This window comes from Apus apus, chromosome 27, assembly GCF_020740795.1.
Source record: "Apus apus isolate bApuApu2 chromosome 27, bApuApu2.pri.cur, whole genome shotgun sequence".
NCBI lineage: Eukaryota > Metazoa > Chordata > Aves > Apodiformes > Apodidae > Apus > Apus apus.
Genome location: NC_067308.1, coordinates 1,853,844 through 1,879,995, shown reverse-complemented (window position 1 = coordinate 1,879,995; position 26,152 = coordinate 1,853,844). Strand labels below are relative to the sequence as shown.

Below are 26,152 nucleotides of genomic sequence, written 5' to 3'. Positions count from 1 at the left end.
GCTCGCCGGCTCTCGCTGCTCCGCCAGCGCCCGCCTGTTGCGCACACACTAGCGCGGGCGCTGCGGCCGGGCCCCGCCGCCAGCGGGGAGGCGCCGGCGGCACCGGAGCGGCGGTGCGCCGAGCAGGGAGGCCCGGGCGGCGGCGGCGGCGGCGGCGGCGGCGGGAGCGCCCGGCGGGCGGGGCGGGCGGGGCGGGGCGGGCGGGGCGACGAGAGCGACGGCGGCCCCGGCCCCGCCCCTCGCCCGCCGCCAGGGGGCGGGGCTCGCGCCGCGCCGTGTGACGCATCGCGTGCGTGCGTGCGTGCGTGGTGCTGCGTGCGCGGCGCCGCGGGGAGCTGCGCGCGGCCCGGCGGGGACCCGGATCGGCGGCGCGGCTGGGGCGCGGCAGCGAGCGGCGAAGCAGGAGCAGCTGGAGCTGGGCCCGGGATTCCCGGGGGCCCACGGCCGCCATCACGGATTTCCTGTGGGACAAACGCACCGGGCTGGCTGCGAGGACGGTGCGGCGCGGGGCGCGGCGGGGTGGGGGTAGGCCGCGGCCTCCGTGGCTGGCGGGGGCGGCCCGGGGCGGTGCGGGGTAGGCCTGGGCTGGCGGCTCCTGGTGGGGCCGTGTCGCATCCCGGCGGCCCGGTTGCTTCCGGGGGAGCGCTGGCGGGGCCGGATGGCCCGAGGAGGCCGCGACCGAGCCCTGTGGCCCCGGGGCAGGCGGTTCCCCACCCGCCGCCCCTTGCCCTCCGCCTCGGCCTCGGTCTCTGCCGTTGCCCGGGCCTATCCCCTGTTACACGGCCGGGTCCCGGTGCTTCGCTTTTGGTGCTCGGCGCGGCCTCGCGCGTGGCGGAGGCCCCGCCCGGCGGCCACGGCGCAGGGCAGCGAGCACGGCCGCCATCATCGTTCTCAAACCGGTTCCAGAGCTGCTGCGGAACGCCCCGGTGTTTCGCCTGCTCGTGCGGAGGGTGTCCGGCCCGGGCGCGCCGCCAGCGTCGCTCCATCTAATTAGAATCTGGAAGCGTCGCTTGGTGCCTGCCCCGGGCGCTGCCGGACGCGCCGGGCCGGGGGAACCGTTCGCGGCCCCACAGAGCCCGTCCCTGTGCCAGAGGGTGAACCTTGGTCGCGTGGGACCATCCCCTGCCCCCGGTCACCCCATCCCCGGGGAGGGTTTGCCCCTCACTAGCCCTGCCTCGGGTGTCGGTTTTGCGGGCAGGGGGGCAGCCTGGGCCACGCATGAACCTTTTGGAAAAACTGTTGCTCATGGGAGGTGTGTGGCTAAAGGGAGCTTCTCTGGAACTGGGGCAGGTTTTGCTGCTTGATGCTTTCAGAACAGAAATGCAAGTAGGGAATGTCTTAGAGTGATGGAGCAAAGTGTGACCATGGAAGCAGGGTCCTAAGAACTGGCATTTGGGTTTGGGACCTGGTGTGCCATCTTACTGAGGAGTTTTGCCCATTGCTCTTCATAGAATCACAGAATGGTTTGATTTGGATGGTCCTTGAAGATCATCCAGTCCCCCCACCATAGGCAAGGACACCTCCCACCAGCCCAGGCTGCTCCAAGCCCCATCCAACCTGCCCTTCAACACTTCCAGGGATGGGGCAGCCACAGCTTCCCTGGGCAACTTGGGCCAGGGTCTTGCTGCCCTCACAGCCAAGAATTTCCTCCTAATGTCTAATCTAAATTTCCCCTCTTCCAGTTTTAATCCATTCCCCCTTGTCCTCTTTGTTACAAGCCCTTGTAAAAAGCCCCTCCTTTCCTGTAGGCCCCCTTCAGATACTCTTCGTCCTCATGTCCCACCAGGTCAATAGAGGTGAGCCTCTTTCCTTCTGAGATAGGGTCTGCCAGGCTTTGTTCACACTTTTGCAGCTGGGAAGAGCACTTTTGCTCCCTGGGTGCTGTAGGGCCTTCCCTGCTTGCAGTGGGAAGTGTAGGTGTCACTATGGCAGTAAACCATCTCAGGAGCTGCCCGCTGAGCTGTCTCCAGTGCTGGTGCACAGGGACTCTGGGCCAAGCACCAGGGATATCCCAAGCTTCCTTTCACCTTCCCACAGTTTTCCTTGGTGCTGCTTCATTCCTTCCAGGGGAGCTTAGTAAAGAGAAGGTGGAAGTCCCACAAGTGCAATTGCTGCTCCTGGAGCTGTGCCCAGAAGAGGTGGGGGTGAAGGGGGAAAGTAACCTGTGGAAAGCAGAACCGCAGCAAGCAGAGCCCATATGCATCACATCCTTTCTCACATGGGGTGCTGGGATCTCTCAGCAGTTTGTGTGTCTTCCCCCTCAATTGGATTTGTGCTCATTGCCTCCCTGCACTGCGCCTGAGGAGCGATGTGGCCACTGATGACCTGCACTGGTTTTTCCCCCTGGAAATGGCCTCCCAAAATCACCCTGGTCTGTTGTCCCCGTAGATGCCTCACTCTAGAAGGTACCGCTCGTCGGAGCGCAGCAGCCGCGGCAGCTTCCACGAGCGCTACAGGAGCCGCAAGCACAAGAGGCGGCGGACGCGGTCGCGGTCGAGCAGCAGCGAACGTGACCGTCGGCACCGTCGGGAAGACAGTTACCACGTGCGATCCAGGAGGTGAGGCTGCAGAGCTGGGCTGGGACCTCGAGCCCTGTGGGGTTCCTCCAGCTCAGCCATGGTCAGCCCAGCTTCTGAGCAGCTGGGCTGTGTTCTCCCATGTGCTCCAAGCTGTACCTTCCTGAGCGGAGTTTGTAATGGAATCCTCTTGGCTCTCTTCCCTCCCTAGCTACGACGACCACTCAGCAGACCGGAGGGCCTATGACCGGCGTTACTGTGACAGCTACAGGCGGAACGAGTACAGCCGTGAGCGCGGGGAAGCCTACTATGATCCTGAGTACCACCATTCCTACGAGTACCGGCGTTCCCGGGACCGCGAGGGCAGCTACCGGAGCTGCAAAAGCAGCCGGCGTAAGCACAGGCGGAGGCGGCGCCGCAGCCGGTCCTTTAGTCGCTCCTCATCGGTGAGTATCCTGCTGTACTGGGCCTCCCTGTAACCTTTCTCTCCCAGGTGGCGAGCTGGGTAAGTAGAAAACTGCCTTTCTAACGCTCTCTCGGACTCAGCTTGAAAAATGCGTAGGAAGCCTTTGATGCAGGGGGCAGCTCCTGCCTACCATCCTGACACACCTTGGCAGTGGCTGCCCAGACCCTCTCTTAGTGCTGCCCGCCCAGAGGTGGGAGGACAGGTGGGAGGACAGGTGTCCTTGCAGGCTGGTGTGTCCCCCGGGGGGTGCTGCAGTACTTGGTCCCTGCAGAAGCGCTGCTGTTGTCGGTGATGCTCTTCAAGAGCTGTCTAGGAACCCTGGCCAAGCAGTCTGTTGTGTGAGTTCTGTACAGCAAAGGTTCAGCTGATCCTGGTCCCAGGGAGCTCGGTCTGTGTGGTCCCTGTGGTCCCTGGTTTGAGCCTGGGTTCTGTGGCATGAAGTTCCCCTGTCTCTGAGGGCAAGGTCCTGCATCAGAGCAGTATCCTTCTGGGTGGGTCCAGGGATATGTGAAGGAGCAGAGCTCATAGACTTGTCGATTCAGGTGGAGGCAGCAACCGTCACAGGCTCTTCCGAGCAGTGTCCCTGGCTTTCTCTTCTTGTCTCATCTGCTCTTCACCTTCCACTTCTGTTAGACCACAGAGATGTTCTCTGCTCTGTGTGTGGAGCTCTCCGTGTTGTCTGGTCTGCTCTGGCTGTATGTCCAGGGATGGGATTGTGGGCTGGATTTGGGTCCCAGGTTTGCTGGCCAGTTGCTCCCAGGTGTAGGGATACTTAGCTGAAGGCAGGAATTTTCTCTTCTCTGGCATAAACCTCTTATCTGCCTCATCCCAGGCTGTCCCTGTTTCCTTTCGGGCCTCTGCTTCTCTGATCCTTTCAGGATCAGCTTCTTTGGGGGAGGGTCTAAGAAGAAGTATCAGATCTTCTCCCAGACATTCACTTGTAAATTCTCTCAGGTTTTGGATGGATCATTGTACCCAGAATTGCTTCTGAAATCTCTGAATTCATCTTTTGCTGAGTGTTGGGGCTGGGGAAAGCTTCGTGGGCGGTTGTTGGAATGGGATGGGGAGAGTCTGTGGGACAGCCTGGCCCTTGGCTCATGCAGGACTTCCCTGCACCTGCCTCTGCTGTGGGGCTCTATGAGCCTCTCCCTGCAGCCAGAGCTGTGCTGTGCTCTCCTGGCACTGCCCAGGACCTGAAGGCCAGTTCCATTCCTCTCCAAGCCCCCTAGGAGCCAGAGCAGCTGGTCCCTTCCACTGCCCCTCCACTAGCCCTTGTTCTGACCATCTCTGCTCTCACACTGGTTCGGGTGGGGCTGTTTGTAGGTTCTTTTTTTTTTTGTTCTTTTTTTTTTGTTGTTCTTTTTTTTTTTTTTCCGCTACAACGAAAAGCAAACTGTTTTTTTCTTTTCTGAGCTAGTGTGTTGTATCTTGACATGTTCCCTTGCAATATCCCTATCGTTATATATTCCTCTGTGCCGTATGAATTGGCTGGGAATCTCCTCCTGCAACCCCTCCTCAAACAACCATGTGAATTTCCAAACCAACCAATGCGTGACGCTGGCTGCTGCGCTGGTTTGAAAATCTGATTGGTGAATGATGAATTCCCTGTCTGCCTGGGCCAGCAGCGGAGTCGACAGAGCAGCAGAAGGGCCAAGAGTGTGGAGGACGACGACGAGGGGCATCTGATCTATCGCGTCGGCGACTGGCTACAAGAAAGATGTACAGCCAAATCGTAACATAATTTAGCTCTCTAGTTAAGCTCCCATCACAGTCGCAGATCTGTCTTATCTTTCTGTTTCATTTTATTTTCATTGTTTATTAAAGAGAAACCCTCTCCTTTTCCTTCCCCTTTTGTTAAAAGCTACGTTTATATTTTGTATTGTTACTGAAGTGCCAGGGAATTAGGGCAGTTGCCTTGTGCAGCCGGTGTCAGCCTTCCGCTGCGCCGGTCTCTCCAGCTGTGTGCAGGTTAGGTGTTGCAATGCATTCTCCTCTGCCTTGTGTACGTGCTGCACCCAGGTCCTGCTCACCCTCTCATCTGCTTTCCTCTCTGTCTCTCCCTCCCAGATGAGATTATTAGCACCTTAGGGGAAGGCACGTTCGGCAGAGTGGTGCAGTGCATCGATCACCGGAGGTATGTCTGCTCCTGGGACAGGGAGGGCGGGGCAGGGAGGGGAAAGGAGAGACCATGATGGGCAACGGAGCTGTCTGGGGGAGCTAGGAGCCTGGGTGTGAAAATGAGAGCTGCATACAGCTCTGGGGCCCTCAGCACAGAGAGACATGGGGCTGTTGGAGAGAGTCCAGAGAAGGTCCACGAAGATGATCAAAGGGCTAGAGCAGCTCTGCTCTGGAGACAGCCTGGGAGAGTTGGGGTGTTCAGCCTGGAGAAGAGGAGGCTCCAGGGAGACCTTAGAGCACCTTCCAGTGCCTGAAGGGGCTCCAGGAAAGCTGGGAAGGGACTTTTCACAAGAGGGGGCAGTGATAGGACAGGGGGTAATGGTTTTAAACTGAAAGATGGGAGATTTAGGTTGGACATCAGGAAGAAATTCTTCACCATGAGGGCAGTAAGGTGCTGGAACAGGTTGCCCAGGGAGGTTGTTGATGCCCCCTCCCTGGAGGTGTTCAAGGCCAGGCTGGATGGGGCTGTGAGCAACCTGGTCTGGTGGGAGGTGTCCCTGCTCATAACAGAGATGTTGAAACCTCATGATCTTTAAGGTCTATTCCACCCTTCACCATTCTATGATTCTATATGAGTCTCCTGGTTTCTAGTGTTCCTCTGCTGGTCTGGGCACACAGCCTCTTGGGTCATCCATGTGTTGGAGGGGGGCTGGGGTGGGAGCCTCGGGACTGTTTGTGGGGAGGGTAAAGGTGCTGATCTGGCACATGCCCCTTGCCATGTCTGTCTTGATTCTCTCAAGCATATGGGATGATTCTTGAGGTGCCCTATACAGGGACAGAAGTTGGACTCGATCCTGATGGGTCCCTTCCAACTCAGTATATTCTATGATTCTGGCATGGGCAGGGGTGGTGGAAGGCTGTGCTGGGAACTCGCAGGATGAGGCTGGATCAGAAAGCCCTTTTTGCCCAGCACAGGCTCTCTGACCCAGTTCAGGGGTGACCTTGTGTTTTCATCCTGTTTCTCCTCAGGGGTGGTGCACGTGTTGCTCTCAAAATAATTAAAAATGTAGAGAAATACAAAGAGGCTGCTCGGCTGGAAATTAACGTGCTGGAGAAAATCAACGAGAAGGATCCCGAGACCATGAAGTGAGTGTGTTCTTGATGTGGAAGTGGAAAGACAAGTATCACCTGAGCACAGCTGCAGGGATGGGATGAGAGATGATGTGTGACTGAACTCTGCAGCAGATGATGTTGTGTGCCTGAACTCTGCAGCTGGTTTTCAGAGGCGGATTGGCTTGCTGTGGGATGCGGACAGAGCAAAGAAAGGAGCTGAGTGGTGTGTGCAGGTCTGTCCCGAATCGGAATTTTTCTCTCAGTCTTTGTGTCAGGATGTTTGACTGGTTTGACTACCATGGCCACATGTGCATCTCCTTCGAACTGCTGGGGCTCAGCACCTTTGATTTCCTGAAGGACAACAACTACCTGCCTTACCCCATCCACCAGGTTCGGCGCATGGCCTACCAGGTGTGCCAGGCTGTGAAATGTAAGTGTTCACTGCTCTTCTCTGCACTGGTCCTTGTCTGGCCTGGAGAGCTGTGCAGCTCGCAACTCCTGTGCCAGTTCTGCAACTGGTGGCCCAAAGCAGCCAGTACTTGGCTACTGTGCCAGTTCTGAGACTGAGCCTTCCTGCCCCTCCAGTGGTGAATGTGTGCTTGGAGTGAATCCTTTTTTTTGTCCTGACTGTAGTGTTTTCTGATGCATGTGGGATGGCAGTAGCTCAGGGCACTTCAGCATCCACCTCCACACACATGTTCTGGTGATGGATGTGATAAATCTTTGTGTTTCTGCCAAAAGAGCATCTTGGCCTGGACTGGCCTGGCTGTTCATACCCCTTTCTAAACGTGGGCACTGTGAGCAAACTGAATTGATCATGTTTACTCTTTGGGTGGGTGCAGCTTTGCTTCTGTTCCATCACCCCCACTCTGTTTGCCTCATCAGTTCTGCATGATAACAAACTGACTCACACTGACCTCAAGCCAGAGAACATCCTCTTCGTGAACTCTGACTATGAACTCTCCTACAACCTAGAAAAGGTAATGGTGCTGCCTCGTGTTAGAGGCTTGCTCTTGATATTCCTGACCTTATCAGCAGGTGGGAGGGGTCAGAACACAGTCCCAGGTGATGCGGGGTTGACCAGCAACGTTCATGCACTTCTTTGGGGCCATCCTGCATGAACAGCCTGTATAGTCAATAATTAAAGCATAGGGACCACAGGCTTAGTGCGTGGTGATTTGTCTGGGGGCTGTGCCAGCATCAACCTCAGTGGCCTTCCCCTCCCGTGGGGCTCTCAGCAAAGCCTTGGCTGTCTGAGGAGGGGGCTAAGTCTGCATCATGAAGCTCCTGAGTAACCAGTGCCCTCCTGCCTCGAGCAGAAGCGGGATGAGCGGAGCGTGAAGAGCACGGCCATCAGAGTGGTGGACTTCGGCAGCGCCACATTCGACCACGAGCATCACAGCACGATTGTCTCTACCAGGCACTACCGGGCCCCAGAGGTCATACTGGGTGGGTACTGCTCTGTCCCCCTGCAGGGATGGGCCTTGGCCTCAAGGGTACTGGGTGCTGCCTCCTGGATTGTACAGAATCAATCACAGAATCACCAAGGCTGGAAAAGACCTTTAAGACCGTCAAGTCCAGCCTGTGACCTGACACCACTACATCTCCAGACCATGGCACTAAGTGTCACATCCAGCCTTTCTTTGAACACATCCAGGGATGGTGCCTCCACCATTTCCCTGAGCAGTCCATTCCAATGTCTGATTACCCTCTCTGTGAGGAAGTGCTTCCTAATATCCGACCTAAACCTCCCCTGGTGCAGCTTCAGGCCAGGCCCTCTGGTCTTGTCGCTAGTTGCATTTGGCCTCCATTCAGTAGCTGTCCTGGGTTTACTCTGGGAGGTGAGAGGGGCTTTATTTAACATGCTTCAGTCTGTTTTCTGAGAGGGTCTACAACTTTTAAGTTGGTGTCCTGGCATTGTTACCAGCTGGGTATTATATTGCTGCCATTGTATCAGCAGCCTGGCTGGAATAGGAATTGTTTTCCTAGTTGTTTGGTTTTAAAAGGGAGAGGGATTTGGAACCCTAGGCCATAACTGGATCTTTAATTTTAAAAACATTGTGTTTTAGAGCTTGGCTGGAGCCAGCCCTGTGATGTGTGGAGCATTGGCTGCATCATCTTTGAATATTATGTGGGTTTCACCCTGTTTCAGGTGAGAACTGTATGAAAGAGGATGCTGGCTATTCGTCAGTAGGGCCAGGAGCCTCTGGCATGGAGGGGATTCCCTTCAGCATTACAGTCATGTAGAGATGACTAAGGTGCTGCTCAGCAAGGGGTTGTGAACTGGGGAATGTCTGGGGCTGGAGACAGAACCACTGGGATCTATTCCCTGCCTTCCCTTTACATTTCTTTCTCTCAGACACATGACAACCGGGAGCACCTGGCCATGATGGAGAGGATCTTGGGGCCAATTCCTTCTCGGATGATCCGGAAGACGAGGTGAGCAAGGCCCTCTGGGCACCCCAGGCTTCCCAGCTCTCTCCTGCTTCATGGTGGTCGTGGTTCTCTTGGAGGGATTAGAAGCTGCCTGCTGAGTCAGCTGCCCATGCTGCTGCAGTGTTCTGAGCAGCATGTACTCAGGGCTGGTTCTTGCTGCTGCAAGATGTTTTGTGCTTGGGTGTCAACCTGTTCCTGCCTCTTGCACTAACAGGAAACAGAAATATTTCTACCATGGTCGCCTGGACTGGGACGAGAACACTTCTGCTGGCCGCTATGTTAGGGAGAACTGCAAACCACTGCGGGTAAGGCAGGGGGGCAGAGCACCTCGGTGCTTGATCCTTTTCTCATTGCAGTCTTATAGTGCCTTCCCCAGTTGCGAAGATTCCTCCTGTGGGCAAGGTTGGGCCACCACAAGTGTCAGACCAGTGTCTTCCTGAAGGAGCCTTGGCTGTCCCAGACAGACTAGGAAGACTGTGTCAAGCTGAGCTTAATCTGAAGTGGAGGAGGAGGAGGGCATGGAGACCTCAGGAAGTGCTTGGGAAAGATGGAGGGGGGATGGTGTGAAAACTTGGCAGGTTCATGCTTAGTAAAGCAGCCCCAGAGTTCAGGTCTAGGATGAGAGATGATCTGAACAAACCAGACTTCGCCCAGCGTAGCTGTTCAGCCCAGGGAATGTGCTGTGATGGGACAGGGTGCAGTGTCCTGGGCCGTGACCTCTCCTGTGTCTCCCCAGCGGTACCTGACCTCGGAGGCTGAGGACCACCACCGCCTCTTCGACCTCATTGAGAGCATGCTGGAGTACGAGCCGTCCAAGCGCATCACCCTGACCGAGTCCCTCAAGCACCCCTTCTTTGACATGTTGGAGATGGAGCCGAGCTCAAAAATGTGGGACTCTAGCAGAGACATCAGTCGGTGATGCCCCAGGTGCCAACCTGCCCTCAGATTCTAGCCCCCGTGGAGGCCCGTGCGATTTCTATTCAGACACTTGGTGCTTTTTTTTTTATATACATGAACCCTCTGGATACGTTTGTAAAGCTGTTAATATGTGAGATACTGTAAATAGCTCATATTCTATACAGGCCTCAGCACCACAGGCCTGACCTCCTGCTGTTGCTGCTGCCATTCCCATGAGGTGAGAGGGCCTGTGTGTCCATGTTGTACATACCTGTGTTCATGTGTCAATTTGTCTCCTGCCTTCCTCAGTGTAAATACTCCAGGACTCACAGCTCTCTGTAGCTTATCTGTCTCCTTGTAAGTTATGAAACTGGTGGGACTGCATGGGAATTATTTTTTGGATCAATGTCATAGCCCATCCCCACACCAGAGTTTTATAAGAATTTTGTACAGTCTTTGTGAAAAATAAATATGAAGTGAATAAAGCACCTGGCCTGGGTTTGGAAATGTCTGGCCTGGGTTTGGAGCGGCCAGCAGCCCCTCTTGGGGCTTCTGTGACAGTCCCTTGTGCTCCTGATGTGCAGTGGCTGCGTGCTGCACCCTGCAGAGGAAGGGGTGGCATGTTGGGTGGGAAGAAAGCTGTGTTTCCTGACGGACACTTCTGTAAGGAAGCCAGATGTGTCCACCTGCACTGCTCTTCCCTGGGGTCTGAACTTGCACTTGGTCCTCAGAGAGCTGCCGCTGGACTTGAGCAGATTCTGAGTGGGAAAGGCAGGAGAACAGGCTTGGCCCTTCATTGTGCCCTGGGATCAGCAGTGAGGTGGGATGCAGAAAAAGGGGGACAGTGGATACTTCCAGGTATGGGTTCTCCTTGCTAGAGAAACCTCTGGCTCCATGGTCAGGGTGGAGCACTGGCTACTGGTGGTGGCTATTGAGAAGAGAGTGCCCCTGTTCAGCTGTCAGACACATACTCAGGTGTCTGTCTGTGTCTTTTTGGCTGCTACCAGCTCTGATTTCAGGCTGGGGCCTTGGCTTGGGCTTTTCTGTGGGAATTGCTAGACATGATGCAGGCCTGATGGCAGTTCTAGGGAGCTGCTTTGCCAGCGTGCCTGGAGGAGTCTGGCTGGGTGTTGTCAGTGACAGCAGACACACACACAGTCTGTTCCACGGGAGCTTGTCACTTACGCTGTGGCACCATCTGTCTGTGGCAGACTGTGTCCTGGCTCTGGCAGACTAGCATCCAGCAGAGGGATAAAGTCCATCCTCACGTGGAGTTAGTGGGGGGGGACTCTGGGGAGGGGTGACATGGAGTCATCTTCATGAGCTTGTGATTCTAACCCAAGAAATTGGGGCTTGGAAACTTTCACCTACCCCCTGTGGTACCACTGTACCAGCCAAGTGCTGTGTGCCAGAACAGGGGCAGGGCAAGGCTGTGTCCTGCTGTGTGTGCAGCCAGCCACCAGGGAGTCTGGATAAGAATTACACTGACCAAATAATACCTGCAGTCTGCCCCTGACTAAAAAGAAAAAAAATAATAAAAAAATTAATAACCCACACTGGTGTCCAAAACCCAAATCCCCAGTTTTCACCTTCCCAGCAGAGTGCAGCTTGGGGTGCCAGCTGTCTGGGTTGAAGTGGGAGCTCATGGATTTGTGTGTACATTTCTGTGTTCAGAGGCTAAATAATAATTTTAGCAGAGAGGTGCAGTTGCTTCTAAGCACCGAGAGCTGGTACAGGAGGAGCTCAGTGGAGGTACAGATGGATGTCCTGTGCCACTGAGGAACCCCAGCTCAGGAGGCAGTGTGGGAGGGCTGCCTGCAGGCAGCTGGTAGCAGGTGGAATCGGGGATCCTCATAAGGAACTGGCCCAGAGGACACAGAAGTTAAATTCCCCAAGCTGCTTGTTGTGCCACGAATTCTTCCTTGCCCATTTTATTTCCATGGCGTCTGCTGCACCACTCGGGTGGCTGCAGTAAAACAGCTGCACCCTTGCCCACCTCCCCGAGGGTAAAGCTTGGGGAGTGTTCCCCGCAGGCTGGAGATGAACGGACCGCAGCCCCGTCCCGGTAAGAGGCGGAAGCCCGGCCGAGGGGTTTGGACGTGAGGTCTCAAGGGACGCGCAGGAGGAGCCCGCTAGTGGGGGAGGCCTGGCTGCTCGGGGGCAACGCTGGGCGGACCCGGAACCCTGGGGGGCACGGGAGACCCGGGAGGGCATGGGGGGCCCCGGAGGGCACGGGGGGCCCGGGGGCCCGCCCTGGAGGGGCACCCCGGGGCGCGGCGCTGCGGCGGGAACGGGCTCCCGGCGGAGGGGGAGGGGGGTGGGGCCGTGCACGTGACTCTCGGCCATGTGGCCGCGTCACGTGCAGCGCCCCGCCCGATCTGCGCATGCGCGGAACACCCCTGCAGTTGGGGCGCCCCAGCGCGGCGGGCTGGGCCGGTGACGTCACGGCGCGGCGGCCAATCAGCGGCGCGGGGCGGGGCTCCGGTCCCGGTCCCGGTCCCGGTCCCGCCATGGCCCAGCGCGGCGGCCCCGCGCTGCTCCCGGACAATCCGTTCCAGGTACGTCTCCCCAGGGAGGGCGGTGGTGGCGCGGCCGGCCCGGCCTCGCGTCGAACTGGCTGCATGTCTTGTAGGACCCCGCGACGCTGCAGCCCCGGCCCGGTCCCGAGCGCGCGGTGCTGGATGCCTACAACCCCTTCGAGAGCGACACGGTGAGACAGCGGGACCCCTGGCGGGCGGGCCCCGGCGGCGAGCGGCCCCTCATCGCCCCTCTTCTCCCTGCAGCCACCGCCCCCGTACCAGGCCTCGGCGGCGGCCCCGCCGCCTCTGCCCGCCGGCGGTGCGCTCCCGCCGCAGCCCCCGCGTAAAGCCAGCCCCGCTGAGCCCCGCAACTATGGCTCCTACGGCACACAGGTACTGGGGCGGGGAGGCAGCCGCGGGGCCGCCGCAGGGTGGGCCGGGACCGGAGCGGGAGCCCCAGGGCCTGCGCTTCCCCCGCAGGCCTCGGCGGCGGCCGCCACGGCGGAGCTGCTGAAGCGGCAGGAGGAGCTGAACCGGAAGGCGGAGGAGCTGGACCGGCGGGAGCGGGAACTGCAGAGTGCGGCCCTCGGTGGCACCGCAAGTGAGTGGGGCTGCGGGGCGAGGGAGGGCTGGGAGCTGCTGGTCCCCCGGCCCCACCATCCCGGGCACTGCCGCTCTCTCCTCGCCTCCTTCCCTCCACAGCGAGGCTGAACAACTGGCCCCCGTTGCCGTCCTTCTGCCCGGTGAAGCCCTGCTTCTACCAGGACATCCCAGTGGAAATTCCTGCAGACTTCCAGAAGACCGTCTCCACCATGTATTACCTCTGGATGGGTGAGTCCCCTGGGGAGTCTCTGGGCAGATACTGGGAGGAGGTGGAGGATCGAGCTTCCTTCATGAATGTTGCTGCTCTGGAAGAGCTGCAGTTAACAGTCAGTGCCCAGGTCTAAGGACTGAGCCCTGGTGTGGGGAGGAGGAGACTTGACCAACCTTCTCTCCCTCAGCCAGCACCATTGCTCTCTTTGTGAACTTCTTGTCATCGCTGGCCTGGTTCTGTGTGGATCCTTCGTCCGGTTCTGGGTTTGGCCTCTCCATTCTCTGGGCTCTTCTCTACACGCCCTGCTCTTTTGTCTGCTGGTACAGGCCGATGTACAAAGCTTTCAGGTGAGTATCTGCCAGGGATGGCTGCAAGGCTGGTGTTGGAAGCTGGGGAGTCTGGGCTGCTCGGTAGAACAGGCCTTCACCCTGATGGTGTCCCAGCTCCTTTTGTGGCCTTTGGGTCTGGGGAATGCTGTGCTTCCACGTTGAGCTTCTGCCTGAGCAAGATGGATGGAGCTCTTCTGAGAAGTTCACAGGAATGTGTTTTCCTGTGGACCTTGTTGCTGAAGATCCCTGCACTGCCATACACTTCTTCCTTGGATTTCTGCTTGCTTTAAGCACCTTAACCAGTGGCTGCACCTCTGGGCCTGCATGTTCTACTTGCATCCCCAGCTGTGAGAAGGGTTTGAGAGTTGTCTTCTGTGGCCTGACCTCATCTGTCTCTTTCTCCCAGGAGCGACAGTTCGTTCAACTTCTTTGTCTTCTTCTTCGTCTTCTTTGCCCAGAACGTGATGTACGTGCTGCAGGCGATTGGCATACCAAACTGGGGATTCTGGTGCGTGCTGTGGGAGCCTGGCCAGCTGAGTACCTCGCAAAGGGAGGAGGTGGGTGAGGAAGAGGGAATCTGTGGGCAACCGCCTCTTGTTTTGCAGTGGCTGGATACTGAGCCTGATAGCTCTGCGGAAGAACACAGCTGTGGCTGTGATGATGATGATGGTGTCCTTGTCCTTCACAGGAGTGGCAGTGTTGGGCATCATTATGCTGAAAAAGGTGAGTTTGGATGGAATTTCAGGGCCTGAGTGCCCCTTCTTGGGGGACAAGGGTGGGTACTGGCAGGTGCGGGAGCACAGCTCTGTTCACTGGGAGCCTGGAACAGAGCTGTCCTCGGTGCACTGTCCCCAAGCCTGTCCTTTTCTTCCAGATCCACTCTTTGTACCGCCGGACGGGTGCCAGCTTCCAGAAGGCACAGGAGGAGTTTGCTGCTGGGGTCTTCTCCAACCAGGCAGTGCGCACCGCGGCGGCCAACGCTGCCGCCGGAGCTGCCACCAATGCCTTCCGCACGCCCTAGCCAGGTGGGGGCCCCGGCTTCTCATCGCACGTGGGCTCTTTCCAAGGAAGAGGAAATCCAAGTTGCACTTTCATTGGATCCTCGTGTGTCTGCATCAGCTGTCAGAGGCTGCCTCATCCCAGCTTGGAAGTGCTGGTGCCTGAATAGTCCACTGCTCTAACCCCTTTCCTCACGGATGGAGGCTGTTGTGTTTGTGCTGGTCCCTTCCCGCAGTGGATGGGGGAAGGATGGGATGGGAGATGCTGTGGCCAAGCCCTGGGCCTGTCATTGTCCTCTTTTCCTGCACCAGGAGCCTTCTCCAGACATGTGACAGGGACTGAGGTGGCTGCTCCCTGTCCCTGCCTTTCTTAGGGCTCTCCTGTTCCCCACCTGGCGCTGCACATTGTGCCCTGATGCCCTAGTCCCAGGGCGTGCCATGCCTTGCCTTTGACGTGGGAGCTGATTCTCTGGCTCTGTCCCCAGGGTCCTGAGCACAGAGGCAGTCTCCCATCCTTTTCCTCATCCCCTCCCTCTCCTCTTCTGTGCTGAGCCTGCTCCATGTGCAGGGAGGAGGTTGGGGCTGGGACAGGCAGCAGCACTGCATGTGCTGCTGGTGGAGCTTCAGCCTGTGTCCACCCACAGCCCTCCAGGCCTGATTTGTGGTGGAGCCTAAAGCCGGGCTGGGCACTGGGGAGGGCCCCTGGTGCCTCCTCTGCTCCTTCCTCACTCCCAGTGAGGGGTGAAACAGCTTCTCCCTCTTTGCCTGCCCTGTGGCCAGTGCCTCCTTGCTCCCCCTGGCACCTGCCCCTGCCCTGGAGCCTTTGCTCCCCACCTCGCCCTCTGCCCAGCACGTCCCCACCAGCCCCACTGTCATCTTCCCACGTGCCAGTGTCCTTAGGGGTCTCCAGACCTGGTGTCACTGGGAAGTGTCTCATGAGTTCTGCTTTGCCCATCTCCCTGCTGCTGCTCCTGAGTTTGTCCTGACTGCTCCCGGGCTGGTGAGGGGGTTCGTGCCTTCCCCTGGGGGGGCTGATGCAGGGGGCAGGTCCCCGTATCCCTGTCCCGGTGTGGCAGGGTCCCTGCTCTGGTCCTGGCCATCCTGCCGTGTCCTCCCCCGGCCCCCCGTGTGTTGCTACGCCCGACGCCAAACGGCCTTCAGGTTTTATTTAAGGAATAAATGAAGTTTCACTCCAAGCCTCCTTCGCCTCCGTATGTTGCCGAGGGGAGCGGGAGGGAGCGCTGGGACCGGTGCCGCAGCCTCGGGCGGGGTGGGCCGGACTACAGCTCCCGGCGTTCCGCGCAGGGGCGGCCCCGGTGCGGGCGCGGCCCGGGCGGTGGCGGCAGCGTGCCCGGAGCCTCCCTGCGCCGCTTTGAGCCCCGCCGCACCGGCCCCTGCGTAGTGGGGATCCCAGAGGCCGGCACCGGGGCTCGGCGGGGGCGATGCTCGGCCGCCCTCCCTGCAGCATCCCGCCGGCCGGGAATCCCCGCCGGGGGCCGGGGAGCGCGGGGCGGCGAGCCCGCCGGTAGTCGCCCGCCGAGCCCCGTCCCTGCGCCCGTGGCCCCCGGAGGATGCTCCTGGGCGGCAGCCGGGCCCTCGCCCGCTGCCCGGCCCGTGGGTCGGGGGCCTGGCTCGGGCGTCGTGTCCCAGGCGGAGGTTCTCGGCCTCAGCAGGGCGGGATGATCCCCCGGCGGGGGCCCGGGGCTCGAGGGACGGCGAGAGAGAAGGAAGCGGCGGGGCCGCGCACTGCCTGCGGCCGGCGGCTCTAGGCCGGCCCCCCGGCTGGGATGCGAAGGTACCGGTGAGACTGGTTCTGTTCTCAGGACGTCTGTGGAGCTTCTGGGGGTTCCGGGTCCCTCCCGCCCGTGGGCGCTGCCCCGAGCGCCTGCCGTGGGGCCAGGGAAGAGCCACCGTCAGCATCCTCCGGGAAGTGAAGGCTGGAGCCCGGCCCGTTCTCGCAGAGCGTCCGTTCCTGCTTCCCCCGGGCCGGCCCCGTCCTGGCGCGGTGCCGCCGGCTGCCCCGGCGCTCTGGGGCCGGCTGGCCCCGCTCGCCGCCCGGGGCAGCCATGCCCTCCCCCAGCGAGTCCAGCCGCTCGCTGACCGGCCGCACATCCCGCAGCCTCACCCACCTCCCGGTCCAGCGGACCTGGCTGCAGATCCTGCTGGTGCTGGGCTTCATCCAAATCGTTCTGGGCGTCCTGATTGTCACCTTCAGCCTGGTGGCGGCCACCATCACGCCCTCCACCAAGATTCGGCACTCCTGCCCATCCTGGGCCGGCTTCTCGGTGAGTCTGGGGCAGCGTGGAGGGGCCCAACACAGCCCAGGTCTGCCAGGTCCCGGGATGCCAGGTTCGCCACCGGTCCCAAGGGAGTGTAGCCCTACTGCTCCCCCACCTTCTGCCCGTGGCCACCACGGTGCATTGTGGGAGAATCCCGAGGGTTCTCCCAGGGTGTCTGAGGGATGGGGACCCCTGGGCAGTGCAGGGGGCTGGCTGGAATGTGCCTTGCGGTGACACATTTCTGGGCAAACCCTGAAGGCTGGGGAGAGGCTGCAGCCCTGCCCTGCTCCTGAGTAAGCAGGGATGCTCAGCCTGCTGCATGCCTGGGGTGGGGGCAGGGCCCTTGCAGGCGTGGGGTCCCCCATGGCACTGACCCTGGCCCATGCTTGCTACCCACCCTGGTGCTGCCTGCAGTCCCCAGGCTCTCCAGAGCCCTGAATCAGCAGTTTCTCCAGGCTGGCAACACCGTGGCTGCCCATGTGGTCCTGCTGCTCCTGGGCTGGCCACAGGCCCCTGGGCTGGGGGGAGCTCTGCCCAAGGGTGAGGCCTGCTCTGGGCCCCGTGGCCTGGCAGAGACCCCCAGCCCCCATCCTCAATCCTGGACTTGTGTGTCCCCAGCTGGCGCTGTCTGGGATTGTCGGCATCGTCTCCTGGAAGCGGCCACTCACCCTGGTGGTAGGTGTTGTGGGGGAGCTCTTCTGCAGATGGGGGTCCAGGCTGGGGAGGGCAGTGCAGGGTGGCAGAGTGGCCCCACATTCCCCCAGATGTGCAGCCACTTGTGTTGGCTCCCTGCTCTGCAGCCCTGCCCAGCTGGCAGCCCCCCTCCTCCCTGCTGCAGGTAAGCTTCTTCACGCTGCTGTCGGTGCTGGGCATCATGCTGAGCCTCGCTGGGTCCATCCTGTCCTGCCAGAACGCACAGCTGGTGAAGTCTTTGGAGGCCTGCGAGAGGGTGAGGCCAGCAGCACGCCTGGGCAGCTGAGAGCAGCTTGTTCCTGGGGATATGGCGAGCTGTGGAGCAGGGGTCTGGTGGCGGGCTGTGCTGGTGGCTCTTGGGGGAGAGCATGGCACCTCCAGGTTCTTCACAGTGCTCCTTGTTCCCAGGAGGGGGACTTGTGTGTCTGCTGCCAGGCCCGCTCAGAGCTTCTGTCCACCTGCAGCCCGCAGAGCGAGATGCTGACCATGTTTCCCAACCCTGACTGCCCGAGCATCCATGTGTCTCTCAAGGTGAGAGACTGGGAAGGAATAGAGGCTCCCTGGGAGCACTGCAAATGCTGCCATGCTCTGTGGCACCAGCAGCTCACCCTGCTCCTCCCCAGGATGTCCTCTTCAGTGTCTGTGGCTTGACTGTCTTCTCCACCATCATCTGCACACTCTCTGCTGTTGTGTGCTGCATCCAGATCTTCTCCCTCGACATGGTCCATGTGGTGAGTCCCATGCATGGCCCAGCACCAGACAGGGCTGGAAGCAGTGCTCACAAGCTGAGGGGGCCCTAGGGTGCCAGGGCAGGACCTGGCTTTGGGTTAAGTCCCAGGACATATGTCCCTTGCTGGAACTCTGGGTGGGGGGTCCCAGCTCTCCCTCCTCTCCCTGCAGCTGGTCCCCCAGCGCTCAAGCTCCATGACACTGGAATGCACATCCCCCCCTGAGACCTTTCTGCAGAGCATGATGGACTTTGAGGAGTTTGTGCCCCCAGTGCCGCCACCCCCCTACTACCCACCAGAGTACACCTGCAGCTCTGAGACCGATGCGCAGAGGTACCTGGCTGGGATGGGGGCCACTGTGGTGCAGGAGCGGGGGACTGTTTGCCCCCAAGCAGCCACATCCCACACGAAGCTTTTCTGCTCTTGCCTCCGTAGTATCACCTACAACGGCTCCATGGACAGCCCTGTGCCTCTCTACCCGACCGACTTCCCCCCTTCCTATGAGACTGTGATGGGGCTGCACGGGGACAGCCAGGTGGGAGAGGGCTGGTGGTGGTCAGAGGCTGGCAGGGCTGGGCTCCTGCCCTTCCTGTCCCTGACCGTGCCATTCTGCAGGCCACCCTGTTTGACTCACAGCTGACAGATGGCTTGCATGCCTGCACCTGTGACCGTGTCCCCTCCATTGTGCTCAGTGGAGAAGGTGAGTGTCCCCCATGGTGCTTCTTGGGCTGGGAGCATCAGCAGGAGGGAGAGAGGAGCATTGGTGGGGTGGGAGAGAGGCCATGGGGGGACCAGCCCTTCCTGGCAGCTCTTCACCCACACCTACTCTGCTCCTTGCAGTGTCCATGGACAGTGGGTCCCTGATCATGTCGGAGATCATGGATATTCCTGGGGACAGCAGCCCCTCAGAGGACTCATGCCTGCTGGAGCTGCAGGGCTCCGTGCGCTCCATGGACTACGTCCTCTTCCGCTCCATCCAGCGGAGCCGCGCGGATTACTGCCTGAGCGTGGACTGTGTGCAGTGCAGCCACCACGCGCGCAGCCCCACGCTGGGCTTGCAGGGGCCCTTTGAGGAGACGCCCCAGCCCCGGGTGCGGGGAGAACGCTCCTACTCCTGCTCCACAGCAGAGCCTGGCCACGATGGCATCTTGGTGGGGGGAGCCGTGACCCACAGCTGCAACCGCCTGGAGGGGCTGGCCCGCTGCGTCGGGCCCTGCTTCCCCGAAGTGCGGCTCAAGGAGAAGGGCTCACTGCAGGGCCGCAGCGGTGGCTGCCCCACCAGGCCCAGCGCTGGGCGCTTTGGCCATCCACGGCGCAACAGCGAGACCTCCTGCCCCTCATCCCCTGCCCCGGGGCTGAGCCAGCGTCGCCTCACGAGGTCACACAGTGACCCCGGCGTCCTGTCGGCTGGTGATGCTGGTAGGTGACAATGGCTGCCAGGACAGGGACATGTGCATGGCTGTGTCTGACTGGTGGGATGTGCTGTGGGGTTTGGCCTTGTTTTTCCGTGGCCTGGCAGGATTAGAGCCAGTCTGAGATGGGTGGTTATCTCAGGGGAGTGGGGGGAGCAGGCAGGGGCTGCTGGGATGGGAGGAGGGGGGTGCTGGGTGGGTCATGCTGGAGGGGCTGGTGCTGGGGGGGTTCCACAGCTGTGTGGGTGCTGCCAAAGCCTGAGCATGCACTTTCTGCTCCCAGCAGACTTCAGGGAAGTACTTTATACCAAAGCACTTGAGGACACCATGTCCAGCTCCTCTGCGGATACAGGTCAGGGCACTGGGGGATGCACAAAGAAGTGGGGGGGCTGTGCTTCTGCAGCCCTTTGGGGATCAGACTCACCTCATTGGGGCCAGGACAATGGAGACCCATGGTGGTTTTGTTCCCATCATCTGGGGAGAGGAGATGGTGGGGCTGCAGGGACATGTCCTGGTTGGGAGTGGTGTCCCAGCATCTGATGGCAGTGTCTCTGCAGGACTGTGCTCAGAGGCCTGCCTGCTCCGCCATTCACACTGTGACCCCCCCCCACTGCTCCGGGCCAGCTCGGCAGGGAAGAACAAGCCACTGCCCTCCAAGAAGGTGATGCAGCAGCTGTCAAAGACAACAACCCGCTCCCTGGGGGACCTCAAAGTGTGCCGGGGCACCCGTGGGCTGATGGCCAGGTTCCTCCAGAGACCCAAGCGCAGCCCAGCAACCAGCATGGAGGTGCCTGGACACAGCTTCCAGGGGCACAAGCAGGTGAGCTCTGGCAGCCACAGTGCCCCAGGGGACAGGGCCAGCTTCACTTTCCTAGGGGGCCCCATCCCCACCCTCCAGTTCCCACCAGCACCTTCAAATTGGCCCTTTTGGGGTCTTTGTTCCCCTGCCATGCACCCCATGGTGTTGGCACCCCAGCTGCAGGCAGGGGCAGCTGGTAGAGCCCTCTTCCTGGGGCACTGTCCTTGCCTGGCCTTTCTTGGCCCCCACCATAGCTGTGAGTGGAAAAAGGGTGTGTATGGCAACAGCTTTGGCTTTGCCCCTGAGTCACAGCAGCCTGGGGGCAGTTGCTGGGACATCCCGTCCTTAGCTTATGGAATGCTGGAGACCTTGCACAGCCCAGGAGGCCCCAGATGGAACGAGCTGGTCCTGAATGACAGCGTATGCACATGACAGCCACCCTGCCATCCCTCACCCCCCACTGTCCTGCCCGGTGTGTCACGGCTGCCCCACGGGGTGTCACAGGCAGGGTGCTGGGCTGCAGCCTGTCCCGGGGTCTCGCAGGTTCACTGGAGTGCCCGGCCGGGTGCAGAGCGGCCGCACGAAGGGATCCACCTGCAGAGCTGCGGGGACCTGAGCTCCACCTCATCCCTGCGCCGGCTCCTGTCCGCCCGCCGCCTGGAGCGCAGCCGCCCGCGAAGCCTCAGCGGGACCTGCAAGGAGAGCGTCCTGTGACACCCCCCGGCCACAGCGCAGCCTCCATGGGGACTGTCCTCGTGCGAGAGCGGGGTCCCACTTCGGGCCAGGACCCTCGGACATTGCTCAGACGTTGCTGCTGCCCCGGCGGGGCTGGGTCCTGCATCGCTGCCCTGGGGCCTCTGCTGGGACCCTAGGGCCAGGGGCTGGTCCCCTGGGGTGTCTGCTGGGGGCCGGGGTGGCCGTGCCCGTCCCCCACAGCGGCCGTGCCTGTCCCCTTGTGCCAGCTGTGCCTGTACCCCCAGGACGGCCATGCCTGACCCCGACACTGGCCGTGCCTGTTCCCTGTGCTGGCCATGCCTGTCTCCTGCCCTGTCCCTTGCGCTGGCTGTGCCTGTCCCCTGCCCAGTTCCCTGCGCCAGCTGTGCCTGTCCCCTGTTCCCCCTCTGCTCCGTCCCCACACTGGCCGTGCCCGGTCCCCTGCGCTGGCCGTGCCCGTCTCCGCCCGGCGCCGCCGCGCCCGGGGCCGCGCTGCCCCTCGCTACAGACTCTATTAATAAAGGTGTCGCCGCCCGCGGGGCGCTGGGGCCGGTGGCGTCGGGGGAAGGGGAAGGAAGGGGGAGGGGCCGGACGGGTGGCTTGGCCGGTCAGCTGACCGGTCACGTGACACGCGGGGTCCGCTGGCGGCTCCGTGAGTGCGGGGCGGGGGGCGGAGGGGGCGGCCGGCACCGTCGGAGCGGGCGCCGCGCGGTGCTAAGCGGAACGGGGCCCCGGACTCGTCGGTACCTCCTTGGGTGTCCCCGCGGCTCCCCGGGCGCACAGTGGGGGTAGGGCCGGGCCCGCGCCCGCTGTCCTGCCCAGCCGTGGCCTGGCCTGCCCGGAGCCGGTGCCGCTCCTGCACCGGCGCCCTGGGCGTGGGCGGGACGGGAAGCTCTGGCGCCCTTAAAAGCGAGACTGGCAGCGGCCCCGGGGACGGGTAGCCAGCGAGCCGGGACCGGCTGCGGGTGCCACGGGGACAGGAGGCTTCGGCAGCGCTGGTGCTCGCAGGCCCCGGGACCCACCAGGGGCCGCGGAGGGGCCATGGGGGCCGCCAGCGCCCTGGGCTGGCGGCTGCTGCTGCTGCTGCAGGCCGTGAACTGGGCCGCAGGTGAGTGCGGGGGTGGGGGCAGCACCCAGCGCAGGCAGGGACGTGTCCCCGCACTAGTAGCTTCTCCCCCTGCCAATACCCCCCAGGTGCCCGGCCCTGCAGCCCCAAGTACTTCGGCCGCGATGCCATGGTGTGTGTCTGCAACGCCACGTACTGCGACACGCTGGACCCCGTCGTCCTGCCGGCCCCGGGCACCTACGTCAAGTACGAGAGCAGCAAGGCCGGGAAGCGGCTGGAGCGCAGCCAGGGCAGCTTCCAGCACAGCCTGCACGCCCCAGGTACCTGCTGTGGGGGTAGAGACAGAGACAGTCTGGACCCTGCTTGCCACCCACCCTCACCCATCTTCATCCCCTTTGCAGATCTCATCTTGACTGTGGACATGACCCAGCGGTACCAGCATGTGAAGGGCTTCGGTGGCTCCGTCACTGATGCAGCTGCCATTAACATCCTTTCCCTGCCAGCAACAGCCCAGGACCACCTGCTCCGCTCGTACTTCTCTGAGGAAGGTGAGAACATCAGGGGGAGATGGGTGGGATGGTGACAGAGACCCTGCCTTGGAGCTGGCAGGGCTTGCCCACCTCTGTCTGTCCCACCCTACTGTGCCTGGCAGGGCTGGAGTACAACCTTGTCCGGATCCCCATGGCCAGCTGTGACTTCTCCCTTGATGCCTACACTTATGATGATGTTCCCTTTGACTATGAACTCACCCACTTCAGCCTGCGAGATGAGGACACAAAGCTAAAGGTGAGTGGTGGGAGGGAGGAGAGTGGGATTTGGGGGTATGCTCAGGGGCTCAGCTCAGATGTCCTTCTGCCCCCCCCTGCAGATCCCCATCCTGCACCGAGCCTTGGCCATGAGCAAGCAGCAGCTGTCGCTGTATGCGAGCCCCTGGACATCCCCAACATGGATGAAGACCAGTGAGTCCTTTGTGGGGAAGGGGACACTGAAGGGGCAGGCAGGGGACAAGTATCACAAGACCTGGGCCAACTACTTTGTACGGTAAGGAGGGCCTGGGGCAAGGGGACAGGTGTCCAGCAGGTACAGACACCCAGGGGATCCCCGCCGCTCACCCCTCTCCCCTGCTCCCAGGTTCCTGGATGAATATGCCAAGCACAACCTGACCTTCTGGGCAGTGACAGCAGAGAACGAGCCCACAGCCGGGCTGATCAACAACTACCCCTTCCAGTGCCTGGGCTTCACAGCTGAGCAGCAGCGGGACTTCATCGCGCAGGACCTGGGCCCTGCCTTGGCCAACAGCTCCCACCACAAAGTCCAGCTCATCATCCTGGATGACAATCGGCTCCACCTCCCACACTGGGCCAAAGTGGTGAGCACGGTGTGGGGTCCACCAGCACAGTGAGACGGGGCTGGGCCCCTGTCCCCACAGAGGGCACAGCTGCTCCATCCCACAGCATGACGGATGGGGCACTTGCTCTGCCCCGTGGGGCATAGTGGTGGCCAACTGCTCTCCTTGCCAGGTTCTGGAGGATGTGAAAGCGGCTCGTTATATCCATGGCATTGGCATCCACTGGTACCTGGACTTCATCGGTCCCATACAAGACACGGTGGTGCCCACTCACGAGCTCTTCCCTGACTACTTCATCCTGGCCACAGAGGCGTGTATCGGGGCCCACTTCTGGGAGCGGGATGTTATCCTGGGCTGCTGGGAGCGGGGGAACCAGTACAGCCACAGCATCCTGACGGTGAGGCTGCCCTGCACAGCAGGCCCTGGAGAGGGCTGCAGGTGTGCTCCTTCTCCTGTTGGCACCCCACTCCTTGGGCGGACATCTGGCCTGTCCCATTGCAGAACCTGAACCACTTTGTGGCCGGTTGGACTGACTGGAACCTGGCCCTAGACCTGGAGGGAGGCCCCAACTGGGTCAAGAACTATGTGGACAGCCCCATCATTGTGGATGCCAGTGAAGGCATCTTCTACAAGCAACCCATGTTCTACCACATGGGGCACTTCAGGTGGGTTGGGGCCTCCCAACATGCACTCAGCTGCCTGGGTGGCAGCTCCATGGTTGCAGCAGCACCTAGTTGGGAGGGGAGATAAGCAGGTTTGTCTGGAGGAGAGAACTTCTCGAGTCTGACTCCCATCTTGCTCATGTTCATGCAGCAAGTTCATCCCTGAGGGCTCCCAGCGCGTGGGTCTTGTTGCCTCCAGAGAGTCCAAGAAGACAGATCTGGAGTACACGGCTTTCCTGCGCCCCGACGGTGCTGTGGTGGTGGTAGTTCTGAACCGGTGAGCAATGCAGCCCCCAAGTGGGACACACATCATGGCAGGCTGTGCCTCTGGCTCATCCTGCCTGGCCCTGCGCTCTGCTGGTGCTTGGGAGCTGCTGGAGGTCTGACCCTGCTGCTCTTCACCTTCCAGGTCCCTGCAGAACATCACCTTTGGGTTGGCTGATACTGTTGGCCTCATTGCGGCCGTGGCTCCAGCCAACTCCATCCAGACCTACCTGTGGCAGCGGCAGTGATGGATGCCCATGGCTGGCTAGGGATGACCAAGCTGGACTGGGAGAGGAGCCCCATGCTGCCTGCGCACTCGGGCCAGGGAGCAGGGAGGAGGTGGCTCACTGGTGTCTGTGCCGTGGTGGAGTGGAAGAATGAGCCATGCCAGGGAGTGCTGGGCATGTGCAGGAGGGTCAGGGGCATCAGCGCCCCTTGGGCTGGAGTTCCCACAGGCTCTGAACGCTGTTTTCTGCTGCTCCAACATTAAAAACTGATGCTGCCTCTAGGTCTGTTGCTGGAAGAGAAACATCCAGGTCTCTCCCCTGCTCCCAGGCACTGTGGCTGAGTGCCACCTGGGCATGGAGCCCATGGGAGTCCCAAGAGCAGCACAGAGCACACAGCACCCCATGGGGTGGCCACTGTCCCTGCTCTCCCAGCTTCTCCTTGCTCCCACCAGGGAAATGCTCCCAGCACCAGTCTGCTCCCAGTTTCATGCGTGTACTGCCTGGCACGGAGTGAGCTGAGCCTGAATCCTCTCCTGCTGCCTTTGTGGGCAGGTTTAGGGCCTGGCTGGCAGCCTCAGATTTACCTGGCATGCACAGGCCCTACGTCCTGGAGCAGGAGTGGGGGCTAAGTGCCTTGGTGAAAGCCCTGGGCAGGCATTGCTGCCAAGCTTCAGCTTTTGGTGCTTCCTCTGCTAAGCTGGAGCTGCTTGTTGCCCAGAGTGAGGCTGGGGGCTGCATGTGTGATATCACACCTACCCCAGGGTGTGGGGTGTTCCCAGAGTGGGGGCTGAAGGCAGAACCAGCTCCAGGAACGTTGCAACACGATGGGTTCAGGCTACAAGCAGGCTCTGGATGGGCTCCAGGCATTGGCCACATTCTGGGGCTGTGCAGGGAGAGGGGTGCCCCAGGGGACAATGTCCCTTGTGGTGAGGGACAATTTCCCCTGTGGTGGGGTGTGCTGTCCCCTGATGTGGGACACACTGTCCCCTGCAGGGTTGCAGCAGCTGGACAGTGGTCCCTGATAGAAGGAGGCTCAGGGGGCACCAGGGGCTCAGCACCCACAGTGCAGCTGTGGCAGCTTGAGCAAGAGAGCTCAGGGCCAGGAATGGGTGCTGAGTGTGGGCACACCCAGGAAGGAGGGAGGGAGCTGGGAGAGTATGTAGAGCCAAGGATTAGGGCAAGGATGCCGGGATTGCAGGCAGGGTGAGGAAAGGAGGCCCAGGCTCCTGGGCCGAGCTGGGTCAGCAGGGTTGAAACAGGCAGGCTGGGGCCCTGGGATGCTGTCAGGGCTGACAGCAGATGCTGCGTGGGCTGGGCACAGCCCAGTGCTGGCTCCGGCAACGCCCAGGATGGCCCTGTCGTGAACACAGTGACAGCTGCACGAGCTGTGCTGTGGCATCTCCCTGGGACCCTGCAATGCCGGCATGTCCTGGAGTCCTGCAGCATCCAAGCTCTTGCCCAGAGGCTGTGTTTGTCCACAAGAGGGAAATATTTCTCCAGGATGACAGCCCCGCTGCCAGCAGCCTGTCCCCGCAGCAGGACTGTTCCTCCACCTGCTGCTTCTTCCCCAGGTTTGTTCTTACCGGCTTTCTGTAACGTTTTGCCATCACTGGGAATAAAAGTCAATGTCTGGCTGCTGAATCATCCTGAGACTCGCGCCCTCATCCCTGTGCTCTGCTTGGCACCGAAGGACCAGCAGCTCTGGTGTAAATGGAGAGGGGCCGAATCCTCCCATGTTGCTGGGCTTGGCTCGG

The 26,152-nt window shown here is 60.8% G+C and overlaps 4 protein-coding genes across 9 annotated transcripts; all 4 read left to right on the top strand.

Moving 5' to 3' along the window:
• Window positions 1–295: 295 nt before the first annotated feature.
• On the top strand, window positions 296–10,034 carry CLK2 (CDC like kinase 2). 2 transcript variants are annotated; one of them, XM_051641307.1, is made up of 13 exons: window positions 296–497; window positions 2,389–2,558; window positions 2,728–2,962; window positions 4,605–4,701; window positions 5,050–5,116; window positions 6,130–6,246; window positions 6,477–6,643; window positions 7,099–7,193; window positions 7,533–7,662; window positions 8,283–8,365; window positions 8,573–8,652; window positions 8,864–8,954; window positions 9,386–10,034. In XM_051641307.1, the coding sequence occupies exons 2-13, from the start codon at window positions 2,389–2,391 to the stop codon at window positions 9,566–9,568; spliced, it is 1,515 nt and encodes a 504-aa protein (XP_051497267.1). In that variant the 5' UTR covers window positions 296–497; the 3' UTR covers window positions 9,569–10,034. The 2 variants fall into 2 exon arrangements, with proteins under 2 accessions (XP_051497267.1, XP_051497268.1); XM_051641308.1 differs by having other exon boundaries at window positions 334–497; window positions 4,608–4,701.
• Window positions 10,035–12,020: 1,986 nt separating this feature from the next.
• SCAMP3 (secretory carrier membrane protein 3) lies at window positions 12,021–15,402 on the top strand. 2 transcript variants are annotated; one of them, XM_051641311.1, is made up of 9 exons: window positions 12,021–12,104; window positions 12,179–12,256; window positions 12,330–12,458; window positions 12,546–12,666; window positions 12,768–12,896; window positions 13,067–13,226; window positions 13,615–13,716; window positions 13,814–13,931; window positions 14,083–15,402. In XM_051641311.1, exons 1-9 carry the CDS (start codon window positions 12,057–12,059, stop codon window positions 14,227–14,229), a joined length of 1,032 nt encoding a protein of 343 aa, XP_051497271.1. In that variant the 5' UTR covers window positions 12,021–12,056; the 3' UTR covers window positions 14,230–15,402. The 2 variants fall into 2 exon arrangements, with proteins under 2 accessions (XP_051497271.1, XP_051497269.1); XM_051641309.1 differs by having other exon boundaries at window positions 14,065–15,402.
• An 868-nt stretch (window positions 15,403–16,270) lies between these two features.
• Window positions 16,271–21,338, top strand: ENTREP3 (endosomal transmembrane epsin interactor 3). 4 transcript variants are annotated; one of them, XM_051641350.1, is made up of 12 exons: window positions 16,271–16,491; window positions 17,104–17,160; window positions 17,324–17,434; window positions 17,587–17,709; window positions 17,802–17,909; window positions 18,079–18,239; window positions 18,342–18,441; window positions 18,522–18,606; window positions 18,747–19,325; window positions 19,605–19,670; window positions 19,876–20,138; window positions 20,661–21,338. In XM_051641350.1, exons 1-12 carry the CDS (start codon window positions 16,273–16,275, stop codon window positions 20,829–20,831), a joined length of 2,043 nt encoding a protein of 680 aa, XP_051497310.1. In that variant the 5' UTR covers window positions 16,271–16,272; the 3' UTR covers window positions 20,832–21,338. The 4 variants fall into 4 exon arrangements, with proteins under 4 accessions (XP_051497310.1, XP_051497309.1, XP_051497311.1 ...); XM_051641349.1 differs by having other exon boundaries at window positions 19,602–19,670; XM_051641351.1 differs by lacking the exon at window positions 20,661–21,338 and adding an exon at window positions 20,430–20,563 and having other exon boundaries at window positions 19,602–19,670.
• LOC127394935 (lysosomal acid glucosylceramidase-like) lies at window positions 21,105–24,679 on the top strand. Its single transcript, XM_051641244.1, has 11 exons — window positions 21,105–21,542; window positions 21,624–21,939; window positions 22,026–22,217; window positions 22,299–22,445; window positions 22,550–22,683; window positions 22,766–22,938; window positions 23,029–23,266; window positions 23,418–23,642; window positions 23,747–23,910; window positions 24,059–24,184; window positions 24,317–24,679. The coding sequence occupies exons 1-11, from the start codon at window positions 21,105–21,107 to the stop codon at window positions 24,417–24,419; spliced, it is 2,256 nt and encodes a 751-aa protein (XP_051497204.1). The 3' UTR covers window positions 24,420–24,679.
• Window positions 24,680–26,152: the final 1,473 nt, after the last annotated feature.